The sequence below is a fragment of the Periplaneta americana genome, chromosome 14 (assembly GCF_040183065.1).
Source record: "Periplaneta americana isolate PAMFEO1 chromosome 14, P.americana_PAMFEO1_priV1, whole genome shotgun sequence".
Lineage (NCBI taxonomy): Eukaryota > Metazoa > Arthropoda > Insecta > Blattodea > Blattidae > Periplaneta > Periplaneta americana.
In genome coordinates this window covers 70,085,612-70,098,734 of record NC_091130.1, presented here as the reverse complement: position 1 = coordinate 70,098,734, position 13,123 = coordinate 70,085,612, and the positions used below count along the sequence as shown (strand labels likewise).

The 13,123-nt window shown below is 33.6% G+C and overlaps 1 protein-coding gene across 6 annotated transcripts in view; it reads left to right on the top strand.

Annotated features, from left to right (window-relative positions):
- The window catches only part of Hexo1 (Hexosaminidase 1), a 90,369-nt gene extending 77,350 nt beyond the window's left edge, over positions 1 to 13,019 (top strand). For all 6 annotated transcript variants that reach the window (XM_069845528.1, XM_069845531.1, XM_069845525.1 and 3 more), the window contains 3 exons: positions 4,237 to 4,571; positions 11,540 to 11,969; positions 12,883 to 13,019. In XM_069845528.1, the coding sequence (XP_069701629.1) occupies positions 4,237 to 4,571; positions 11,540 to 11,918 (714 nt within the window). In that variant the 3' untranslated portion in view covers positions 11,919 to 11,969; positions 12,883 to 13,019. The remainder of the gene's footprint in view (positions 1 to 4,236; positions 4,572 to 11,539; positions 11,970 to 12,882) is intronic.
- The last annotated feature ends 104 nt before the right edge of the window (positions 13,020 to 13,123 follow it).

The window sequence follows — 13,123 nt, the reverse complement described above, 5'->3', positions numbered from 1 at the left end:
CTGATAATGTAAATTGTAAACATTTTTAATAATAATCCCCCCCCTTGACGACACTGGTTAATATCAATTATGATATACAATCTTAAAAGATAACCTTAAAATTATATTTGTAAATAAAAGATTTCAATTAAAATTAGCATATGGAATATCCTTGATTAAGACTTTCTGAATGGCATAAATGAAATTGTATAATCTCCAGGGAATCTTTAAGAATAAATATGGAAATAAATGGTGACAAAGTGTGCTGAGGTCGAAAATTAAATCGGGACATTACTGTAAAGAACAAAAATGGATTTAAGGATGTGATACTAAAAATTCTTTCTTCTGTTTTCCTTATGTACATTTTGGTAGTAACTGGCATTGGTCTAAGAAAGGTATGGTAGATTTAGTTCACTTCTGTACTAAGATTCATTTTCAATTTCAGCCAGAAGGTCATTGAACTCTTTGCCGAAAATAAGGACAGAAAAATAGAAATCTGAATTTATTATATTATTTTATTACAAGGCCTATTATTTTTAGCGTACTGTATTATTATTATTATTATTATTATTATTATTATTATTATTATTGTTAACCATTTCACGATGTAAAACTACACATTATTGTTACTTTTCCTTTCTAAGTTGGAAGTCCTGGGATTATTCCGATAAAGAGCCTATATCCGCCATTGCCATAGCCTGGTTTCTTCTCAAGAGAGTGTATCTTTTCACTTTGTTCAAGGCATATATTCTCTGCACTCTTGTCACATTTTGGGAAAAGATAGCTTTTACACTATTATCCTCAGTAAAACCAATGTGCAAGAAATTTTACTTCAAATATTAACAAACCATGAACATAAATTAATTAACTATGCAGATTTTCATAAATAATTTAAAGCCACATAAAATACAAGATTGATTGAGCTTCTAAAAGCGCACATTGTTACAACCTATTAATAAAAAAAGGAATAAGAAGTAAATGTCTGCTCAGAATAGTTAGCAAGGGCAGAAAGTCCTTGTGCATATGCATACAATTTTTTCATATACATTTTCTTTCACTCAGTAACAAACAGTGAATGTAAAAATTAAACAGCAGGTCTGTATCTAAAATATGATAGAAGTTTATAACTTAAAATCTTTTCAGCTTTATAGTGTTAAAATATATTAAAAAAAGGTAATGTACTGGTACCTTAATGTATATTTTAACACTATGAAGTTTTAGAGGTTTTAAGTTTTAAACTTATATTATATTTTCAAAATAATGGGAGTGTTATAACGTGAATCGAAATTATGAAAAATTCCTGTATTCTTCAACATGATAATTTGGCAATATTTTTGGAAGGTGATTTTGTTCTTTTCGCGAAATGTGTTGACACCAGTCTCTTTTGTGTTTTATAATAATTTATGGCTACGTCTGTATGTTTATGTCGTATCTGCAGTGTAGATTTTTCTGATGACTGAGTGAGACTAGTCACTGACTTCAGGAACATGCAGAGTCTGTCTCTCTTTTCAGATCCATTCACTGACGAAATTACACAATATTGTAATTGAATCCTGCAATTCAAAAAGGGGCCCAAGTTCATTGCATCAAACTTTTGGGAAATTTAAAAAATGTTTGTTGTTGCTACAAAATGCCTCTAACCATGTTCTTTTTTCTAAGTATATGTCCGTTAAATCATTTCATAACCATGACAACAAGCTTCTCCTAATTAATTTTCATGTAAAATAAATTTTCAAAATGATTAAATACTGGGCCACTCTTTGAATTCGGAGCCTTTACATACAGTTTTGCATAATTTCAAACCATATTAGGTGACTTTGAAAGTTAATTTGTGAGTTTTTGCAGACAATAATGTAAATGACAAATAATAACATTGGTTTCCAATACATTTCATTTCTTGTACAGTACAGTACTCATTAATATGTTAATCGTCTTCAGAATCGGACAAGTTTTCTGCTGACTGAAACTATGTCCTGTCTCAGATAATTTTTATTGTGTTTATGTCGCGAAGTTTGGCAGCTTTCACTGAACAGGGTTTTGTGTACAGAGGTACATTGGGAAGATTTGGCTTAAAATTGGGCTTAATTAATCTGAAATAACCAACAACAACATTTAACATTTTTCGTGAAACTGCAATCTCATTTTTATGAGTAAACGTTATACTCAGGAGATTTTGAATTTTTCTCCACTTTTTGTTGTTGTCTTTTAGAAATACTGAAGGAAGTGATTCTTATAACCTCCAAATTCCTGTCCTAACATGACTCTAACATCAAACTTTTCTGTATAAAGTTGAATTTCCTCCTCTTTCCTTTTCATTCTCTCAATCACATAAAATGTCTATCACAGGGTAAGAAATTGTGTTATATGATGGGAAAGTACTAATGTACAATATTTTTAAAGCTCCTTAACTTGATCAGTGATCACAAAAATGCAACCATGGAATGATTCTTATTTTGTCCTGCAGTCCCATCACTGAATATGTAAAGCTTTTTAAATTTTGTAACTACCTTTGCATTCAAATATTCATTCAAGCAGCTTGCCACTTCATTTGCCCCCATTTCGGACTCTATTGTGTAGCCACAACTTCCTCAAATAAAACATCTGCTTCATAGGGAGATATGGGTATTTAATGTTTTACAGAGCTGTAAAAGAAGAGTATATTAATACTAAAGGCACGGTGGTTTGATGAAATCAAAATATAACATTTCAATATCAGAGTTTCTTCTAGATTCTACTTCACATTTTTTTAACTTATCAAAAAACATAGTTCCCTTCTTTTGTGTACTTAGTTGTGTTTTTAGTGTATTCCTTATACATAGCTTTATTCTTTTCTGAGTCAATCTCTGCTATATGTTCATGACAAAAGCTACAAACATAAGATATTGGTCTCCCATCTTATATTATCCCCAGATGATTCACTGTTCAAAGTTGAAGCAATTTTCTAACAGTTGATGTACAATGATCCTGCTGCTATCTAGCGATAAAATGTGGAAACTGACTAATGGATTACAAGAGATGCCCAAGCATCTGGAGTTGGGTCTCTCTTTGACTCTGATAGATATTCCACATCACTTTAGCATGGTTAAAGGTCGGAGTTGGGCTTCTATTTTTGATATATAGATGTGAAGCAACAAAATCAATGCAATCACATATCCAACTCAATTTCGATAAAAAGTGGAGTTGGGCCCCTCTTGGATTCCGGGATTCAACTGAACAGTGGCATTGCCATGATCTTATAAAACTTAAGCTGATTTTTCAGTACGAATAATGTTTTAGTAAAGTCTATTTCCGTAGAAAAATATTAAGACTAAATATGTGATAAAAATAAATACATTGAAACCTCTCCTTACGGACACCCCTAAGATACGGACACTCCTCATATACGGACAGATTTTTATGTCCCAACTGAAATAATATAGAAATGATAAATTTAACTCTCATTTACGGACACGGACAACGGTTTCATAGTCCTAAAACTTGCTTTACCTCCCGACTGCGGACAGAATTTGGATTTCAAGACCTAGTGTGTTACAAAAATGGAAAATTTAGTTTTGAAAACTGTACAGAAATTCCTTAACATGAAAGAAGACAATAAGGGTCTCGTAGGCTACCACTAGCCCAGCTGGCTACCCCTTGTTAGCTGGAAGCGAGTGGATAAAGAAAGTTATAAAATTTAACCTGTGTGATGAGTCCAGGTTTCCGTGATCATGAAATTGCATTCGATACATGATAGGGTTAGTAGGATTATTCTCTTCACTTCAATCAGTCGTTCTGTTTCGAGAGACATGGCACCTGAACGTAAAGGTTAAGTTGAAAACTGTAAATTACAGTACTGCATAACTGTAGCCCTAGAATAAAATTGCATGGCACAGTACTGTATTTTCCTTTTTCGGTCTTATCTACCGCAGTTCAAAGTTGCAAAGAATTTACTGTAGTACAATATACTGTATTTAGAATTAAACTACAGTAATACATTTCATTTAAAGTGTGAAGAGATGCATAATGATATTATAAATTTACTGTTAGAATGGGGAGCCTCCCTCCCAAATAAAGGACACCTCCCAGATGCGGACAGATTGTTAAGTCCCTTCGATGTCTGTAAATGAGAGCTTTCACTGTACTTGTAGTATACTTTTGGGGAATTCTATTTTACTTTGACGTCATATCAATTTAGTACCAAACCTTCATGTGATAATATTATTTCTAGAAACTATCTGATCAGTGTAACTACATCAATCTCCTTGAACTTTGTAACAGGTCAATTTTGACTGCTGGAGAAGTGTGCCAGAAATTGTGAACTGGATGAAAAACAACAGCTTGGGTGTGACAGACAATGATTTCCTCCAACTCTGGGACATGTTCCAAAAGAAAGCATACGCAAAGGCAAAGGAGGCTAGTGGAGGTGAAGATATCCCAGTGGTGCTCTGGACAAGTCATCTTACAGCAGAGGGTGCAGTAGACAAGTATCTGGATAATAAGACGTACATCATTCAAATCTGGACAACTGGGCGCGACAAAGTCATAGCTGAACTTGTCAACAAAGGGTTCAGAGTGATCTTCTCTAATTATGATGCATTGTATTTTGACTGTGGGTAAGTTCATATTTAGTCTTACAAAAATGATACCTACAGTAAAACTTCATTTATATGTTTTTGTGGAGTCTGAAAAAAAGTGAGAGAAACATACAGCTGAAATGGCATTTAATTACATCTGAAATAGCATTAATAATTAATAACATTCTGATGTCAGATTAGTGTAACATGTAGCTAATCGGCGATGTATACAATGGAGGGAGAAGGGAACTGGCCACCCTACCCCATTATCTTCTGGCCTAGTTGGTATCATTTATGAGGTTCAGACCAGTCTTCGGACAGCTTACTAAACAAAATTAATAACATGCGATTATTTAAAAAAAAAAAAAAAGTTGGTTACAAAAACACTTCCTCTTTCTTCCAATCACTGGAATTCAAAAACCAATCAGTAACCTCCCCATCATATCAGGTTGAGTCTACTGTCAAAATATTTTCGGTTTGAAGGAGTGTTAGGATAGTTGTATACAGTACGGTCACAGCTTTGGACAGGGATTCTCATTGTTTAAGGGGTTAAGTACAGCTTACAGCAGTAAAATTCTTGGAAATATTCAACATTTTTTTCTCCATTAATGTATCTTTTACAATAATGAGAAAATCAGTATGTGTAAAACACTGTCCTTTTGCTATATGAAAATAATATTTTTATGATTAAAAAAAATTATTTAATTCTTTTTTCAAAATTGAAAATGGTGACAGCTCACTGTGCAGTGATGAAGCGTTTCTCTCATAACTCAAACTTTTTCATGTTGTCTTTTATTTTATTTTTGAAACTCAAGTTTACAATATCATGCTCTTTCAACTACATTCCTTAATAAATAATATATATATTTTTTTATTTTGTGTTAGAAGAAAATACTGATATTTCACCATTTTTTAAAATGAATTTATTTTTTATCAGGCAATCTATCAAAGGTAGAGGAGTGATTTTGCATCATATTGTAGATATGACATGCATAAATACACACAAAAAATTTCATCACAGAATATTGGATAGTTTTTGAGTTATGAGAGAAATGCTTCATCACTGCACAATGAACTGCCACCAATTTAAATTTTGAAAAAAATACATTAATAATTTTTTTTAAAATCGTAAACATATTTTTTTTCATATAGCAGAATGATAGCATTTTACACATACCAATTTTTATTATTGTACAAGATACATTAATGGGTGAAAAAAATGTTGAATATTTCCAAAATTTTACTGTTGTAAGCTGTACCTAACCCTCTAAAATGTTCCATTTCTTCCGTCTGTACATACTTCTCTCCCCTCTCTGAAATGATTCTCCCATAACCGATTCACTGTGGTGCATAACTGATTTACTGAAGCTAGCATGTGCGGAGACAAGAATGGACAGCTTCGAATTTCCAGGAATTTCAAAGCCAGCCACTTCTTAACAATGAACACATATTGTACCGTATTTACTTCATTATAATAGGCACTTTTTTTTTAATGTCGTCTTGAAAACTGAGTGTGACTCGAACAAATTAAAATTAACATTCTATTTATATGACGGTATATGGTGGAAACAACTGACAGGAACAGCCACTGCGAGTTCGTGATTTCTCGTTTTTTGCGCACTTTTCATTCTTAATTTCTTGTCCACTTTTGGTAACAATCACTAATAAGAATAATATTTTTAACTACTAGAATCACTTAAGGAGTTAGGTACAGCTTACGCAGTAAAATTTTGTAAATATTCAACATTTTTTCCTCCATTACTGTATCTTGTACAATAATGAAAATTAGTATGTGTAAAACACTGTCTTTCTGCTATATGAAAAAAATATTTGTACGATTTAAAAAAATTATTTACATTTTTTTTTTTAATTCAGTTCACTGTGCAGTGATGAAGTGTTTCCCACATAACTCAAAAACTGTCCAACATTCTGTGATGAAATTTCTTGTGTGTATTAATGCATGTCAAATTTACAATATGATGCAAAATCACTTCTCTATCTTTGATAGATTGTCTGATAAAAAATAAATTCATTTTACAAAATGGTCAAATATCAGTATTTTCCTCTAACACAAAATAAAAAAAATACTATTTAAGGAATGTAGTTGAAAGAGCATGATATTGTAAATATGAGTTTCAGCAATAAAATAAAAGAGAGAGAACATGAAAAACTTAAAAATTTTATGAGTTATGAGGGAAACGCTTCATCACTGCACAGTGAATCTTTTTGTGATGGTCCCTCTAGCCCCACTCAGTAATCCAATAACTTTGATTGACGTTAGATGATATTTTTCCTTATAATATGGTATAGTGGGGTCGTATATGTCGCATTTTTCCTGATGTACCTCAATAGGTTGATTTTCGTATGTTTCCATCCTTACAGTTGGATCAATTATGAATCTGCTTGTTGATCTTGTTGGGATAGCGATGATGTCAATGTGCCTTGTAGATCCATTTGTGGACAAACCATGGACCTCCTCCTCTACTTGGTAGTCTTTTCCTTGTAGGGCCGATGCTAGGAGGGATCGAATCTTGTGGTGACGACTATTCCTCAGTAGCTCTCCATGAGGACAGGCTCCCAGAATGTGAGCAAGTGTTTCTTTCTCACTCCGACAATGTCAGCAGTGGGTTCCATTCTGAGACCTACCTGGTATTAATAACAATAATAATTATAATAATAACGGACCATATTTTGTCCCAAAGCTTATGGAAGTAAGGTTAGCTGTTCATGGATTATATTGATGTGACAACATGTTTGCCACTTGTCACAGGTACTGTTAGGGAACACTTGCATATTGTTTATGTTGCAGTTGACTTCTATTCATGATTCAAAACTAGACCTCAGAGACTGATTACACTGCATTCTAATGATGAAGACTGATACTACGATGATCTTTCCTACAATTTAAATTATCTATTCATTTATTTAATTGATTTATTCTTATTGGCAGAGTTAATATCATAAGGCCTTCTCTTCCACTCAATCAGTATAAAAATACATAAGAAATATAAATAACATCAATACAGAAAACAATGGAATAATAATAATAATAATAATAATAATAATAATAATAATAATAATAATAATAATAATAATAATAATAACAACAAGCAAAATGCTACGTGTTTAGTTACATGTAATTCTAATAGTTAAACAATTACAATTTAGTGTTAAACAAGACAGTTTGGATCAAAGGAATGATTGTATTTATTTACATTCCATGGTATTGGTACATTGCTTCACAGCTAGAATATGGAACACGTAAAAAAAAAAAATAATAATAGTACTATAAAGTCTTAGTTATAGTCACAGTCTATTGAAATATATACATAAGAGTTTTACAATATGAAGGGTACACGGGAATAACGATCAAGGTCCATTTTAGAAAGTTTCGAGAAAAACGAATTTTAAAGTTTAAGCACTTAATACTTTGTTATGTGTGTATTGAATAGAAATTGACGTAGTGGAATGTCAAGAACGATTATTTCTTATTAGTAGCTAGACTACATGATAGTACTTCCTTTCCACTATAAGATAGCTTAATAGAACACAGAAATATTCATGAAGACATCACCTTGTCCAGGCCCGCACATTGGCACCTTCTACACATTTGTTTAAACCTTTAATCTGTTTTTTTTTACTGTTTATTTTGTTTTATTATCTGTGCTGTTCTTAATTTCATGTTTCTGTTCGTTTCCTATGTTCTTTTTTATGGTATTTTCGTTTCTCTTCTTTTAATTTCACTTTTTTTTTTCTTTGTGTATTGCCTATACCTTGTCCAATGAGGCAGTCCCATAGTTGGGAAAGCTGAAAATGTTTCTTTCTGAATAAATGTAATGGTTTTTGTCACTGCCATCAGCACAATACGTGGTATGTATCACATGTACCACCACATGGTTTACACACGCAGTTAAATGAAAATACGCCTTATTACACACTTTATGATGGAAGCCTTGGACCGCTAATCTAGTTACCACATGTCTCATTTTTTGATTGGCTCCAATCCAGCTTCTGAGAGGTGATGTAAAACTCGCCATTATCAGTTTCTTTCAAGCAATTCTTCACTAGCAGTCCTTTGTAGCTGTCGGTAGGTGGTAGCAGTAGTAAGTACTACGAATTCTAAATAAGAAACTGTTATCTTGCAAGAATATAAACTAACCTGATTTGAGTGAAGTTTGATACTAGAATTCTTTTTAAGAAAATGGCCTGCATTTCCATATGATAGAGATTCCATTTGTAAGGACTTAATACTGGTATTATTGTTGTTGTTTGTTTAATCAACTGTCCAAAGACAGTTTTTATTTTGGCCCGAAATAAATACATGGCTGTCTCTAGTGATAGTTCTTGGAAGTAGAAAATGTCACTAATCACTCAGATTGCCACATTTGCCTTCTCTTTTATATGTACACCAAATGCTGTTCCTGTAGGTTAAAATGTCACTCCTAAATACTTAAAATGACCTACAATGTCTAGTTTTCTGATCCGTATGTTATCTTATCTTGGGTGCGTCATTTACTTCTCTTCAGAAAACTATTTGGATGGTTTACTCTGTTTATTGTTAGGTCATTTGTTTCTGTCCAGTCTACAAATCTATTAAAGCTTCGTTGTAGGTCTTCTGGTATCTTTCCCACCAGTACAATCATCTCCAGAGAGATATATTGTTGTTGAGTAGTTCTGTCAACTGCTTTTGGTATGTCTGCTGTTGCAATACTGAATAAGACAGGACTTAGTGAAGCTCTTTGCTGCACCCCATTTGTTTGCCATATCAATTTCGAACAGCTTACATTGTCCTTTATTACCACGCAGCTTACCTCCAGAATTGTTTTATCACATTTTCCAGCTCTGTCAACAAATTGGATCTGTCGAGTAGATCAAATGCCTTTCGGTCATTCATGAAAATGATGTGTAACTTTCAAAGGCAGTATATTACACAAACCAGATAAATGCAAAATTCTGGCTATGCCATTTGCAATGTAATGTGCATTTATGCTACATGTTGCATATAATGTGCTTCAGTGTGAAATTGCCTTGCACATTATCTTTGCTATTAGTTACCATTTCTGCTTTATGTTAGCACTTTTGAACTGTTTATCCAGACGACTAATATTACCACTAACATAGTAAGTAGTTCTATATTTACTTTTGTTCAGTTTGTTTCGCATTCCATTATATTTACTTTTGTTTAGTTCCATTGGATTGATATTTGGAAAATAATTTTTTTATATTATTTAAAGACATATTGGTGAAGTCTTGCAGAAATGCCACCATTTTGTTTCTAACTTACTTAGATCGTTAACTAGTTATCTCGGATGTTTTAAGGATGGAGGCTGTGAATTAATATTGTTCCCCATTTGTCAAGAAGGCGAGAAAGTACGTACCAGTAGTGTTACTTACTTATAGCTGTTTGTGCACCCAAAACATTGCAATTTTGTGATGTTACAATCAGTATGGATGCTGCACATCTATATAGCATAATATACAACACAAGTCTATGGAACCAGCATAGGTTTCTTGCCCACTTCAAAAATGACGGCTTCCAATCTCACTTCTCAATGTATTGTTAGCGATCTCAGATGTGAATCTGTATTTTGTGCATCCAAAAGCAGCATATAACATTGGCATTTTGTGATGTCATAATCAGTACATATAACAGAAATCTGTGGAGTGCACACGGGTTCTTGTCCACTTTAAAAATTGCTGTTTCTAGCTCACATCCTGATACGAATTTAGAGATCTAGATGGCTGTTTGTTTTGGTTGTGCGCACATCGATAATACTAACATTTTGCGGTGATAACTTCAGGCACTTCATTAAAAAATTTAGATTGCTACGAGGCACATCCATAAAGTAACTTTCCCACTCATTTCACAGCTAGCAAACCATATGTTGCGCGAAGTGACTGCATGTACATGATAGAGTAATGTCCTGGCATGGTGCATGCGCTAGCGGAATTTCCCAAGTGCTCTCTGTAGCTTCGTTGCATTGGTTGAAGATGGACGTCCCTATTCCAGTTTCCGCTGAGTGTGAAGTGTGGTCAGTGATAAAGTTTTTTAATGCACAGGGCATAGCGCCGATTGAAATTGATCATCAGCTATGCCAGGTTTATGGGCCTAACGTCATGAGCAAGCAGATGGTGCGCTGCTCCACAAGGTTGTCTGTGATGATGGTTGGCCTTCCACTGCACTCCTCGTCATGCACATTTTGGCATCCTGCTGAAAATTGTCTACAGCAGCAATGCACCATCTACTTGCCCATAGACCTGGCACAGCTGACTATCAATTTCAATCGGTGCTATGCTCTGTGCATTCAAAAATTTTATCACTGACCGCACTTCACACTCGGCAGGAGCTGGAATAGAAACGTGCATCTTCAACCAATGCAACGAAGCTACTGAGAGCACTCGGTAAGTTCCACTAGCGCATCTGCCATGCCAGGACATTACTCTATCACGTACACGCAGTCGCTTTGCGCAACATATGGTTTGATAGCTGTGGGACGAGTGGGAAAGTTATTTTATGGACGCGCCTCGTACTTTAATTTGTAACTTATTTGCTGACACAACCTCGTATCTTCATTTTTCCTTTTATTCAAAAGTGTCGTTGTTTTGGAATTGCTGATTATTATTTGAGTGCTGGATACAAGGAATTCCATTGTACAATGAAAAATTTCCAAGCTTAAACCCTTTCACAAAGACAAAGTCACTGTCACTCTGAAACACATACTATTAGAATGCTCAATACAAAGTCCTCCCAGAAACAAACTGAAGACATGGATTAAGTCGATTGAAGAAACCTGCTTCATCGAAATTTAAAGTAAACCAAAACTCTGTGCAACAGCAGCAGAATCAAACATGGAAAATTGCATAATCATATCAGTGTTTGGAAGTGAAAACATGTAGCAAGAAGAAAGATGCAAGCATGCTTGCATATATTCTTTTCTCTTTTAAAATTGGAACATGTGAAGTACAACAGAAAACTTAAGAATTTGTTTAATCATGTCTCCTTGTAGCTTTGGTGCATGGATCGGCGAAGGAAACAACTGGTGCTCACCTTATATTGGCTGGCAAAAAGTGTACAAGAATAATCCTTACGACATTCTCACATCTTTGGGAGTGGATGTGAGTCTTGGCACAGCAGCAAGGGAGCTAGTATTGGGAGCTGAAGCAGCTCTCTGGTCTGAACAGGCTGACGAGAGCTCCCTTGATGGGCGCTTCTGGCCTCGTGCTGCAGCCATGGCTGAAAGACTTTGGACCAACCCTGATGAGGGCTGGCAACAGGCTGAATATCGTTTGCTCGCCCATCGGGAACGACTGGTGCAACGAGGACTTCAGTCAGAAGCTCTGGAACCACAATGGTGTTATCAGAATGAAGGCTATTGCCCACGCTAATTTCTCTTTATAATGCAATCAACAAAAAGTGATATTCACCAAAATATTATGGTAAGTAAAACCATATACATTCACAACTAACTCAAATTCAAGAGGACGCACATATATTTTTCCACTTAGTAATTTACATACAATTTTGACACCGGAATTTAAGGTTATAGTCTTAAGAAATTACATTTTTTCATGAAGTCAGAAAGAGTAAAAGTGAGACACAAAAGGAGTTTGTAAATAAAAGACAATCTTACAGTAATAAGAATAATGCAGAAAATATATTTAGATCCATTTATAAGGTTTCAGAGTGTACCATAATAATAAACAATATGTAAGAAAATGACGTATAATTTAAAAAGAAAGTAACCACTTATGGTTAATAAGTCTGATAAAGAGAAACTTTAAAATCTTCCCTCGAAATGTTTCTTCAAATCTGTGTAACTGAATGCACTATCATGTATTTAGTATAAGCAATTTATGTTTAATGGTTTTCAATTATTTAGGCCTATGTTTAATTCTGCATTAACTTATGTATTAATACTCATTAATGTATAAAAATCTCAGTAACATAACTTTTGTGCAAAAATGGTCGTATATCTTATTTTGCCACTCCCGTGCTTGTTATGGAGACAGAACACTTTTATTTGCCCCACACTTTTTTATTTTACCACTTTCATTTAAAAAATGAATGCAAATATCGTAATTAAAATTAATATTAGAGACTTTAAAAAGTGATTTTTATTTTATTCTGAAACAAATACAATACACTGAATATGAAGATTGAAGTATTTAGTTGCGATTTATAGAGATGAATTATTATACCTAAATTTTATAATCAAAAGATTAAGTAAAATTATGAAATGTAGAGTACTATATTTTTTATTTTCTTGAAGTTAGTTCTATTTGCATTAAGTATTATAACTATACTTGTATTGTAATATATAATTTCTTTGTGTGGTTTTTCTCCCCCTAGGTTTCTTGCAGAGACAATGCCATCACACCAAAAAAGAAGGTATGAGAGGCAGAAGAAACTAATCACTATTCTAACACACATACCCCGTACATTCTTCTCAATGTATTAAATACTGAATAAAAATATTTGAAACTAAATGTATTTAATATTAATTTATTGTACTTTCTCTTTTACCATGCCTTACGGTATTTTTTACAATTCATGGCATAAATAATGTAATTTTGCACATTTAAACAGTATT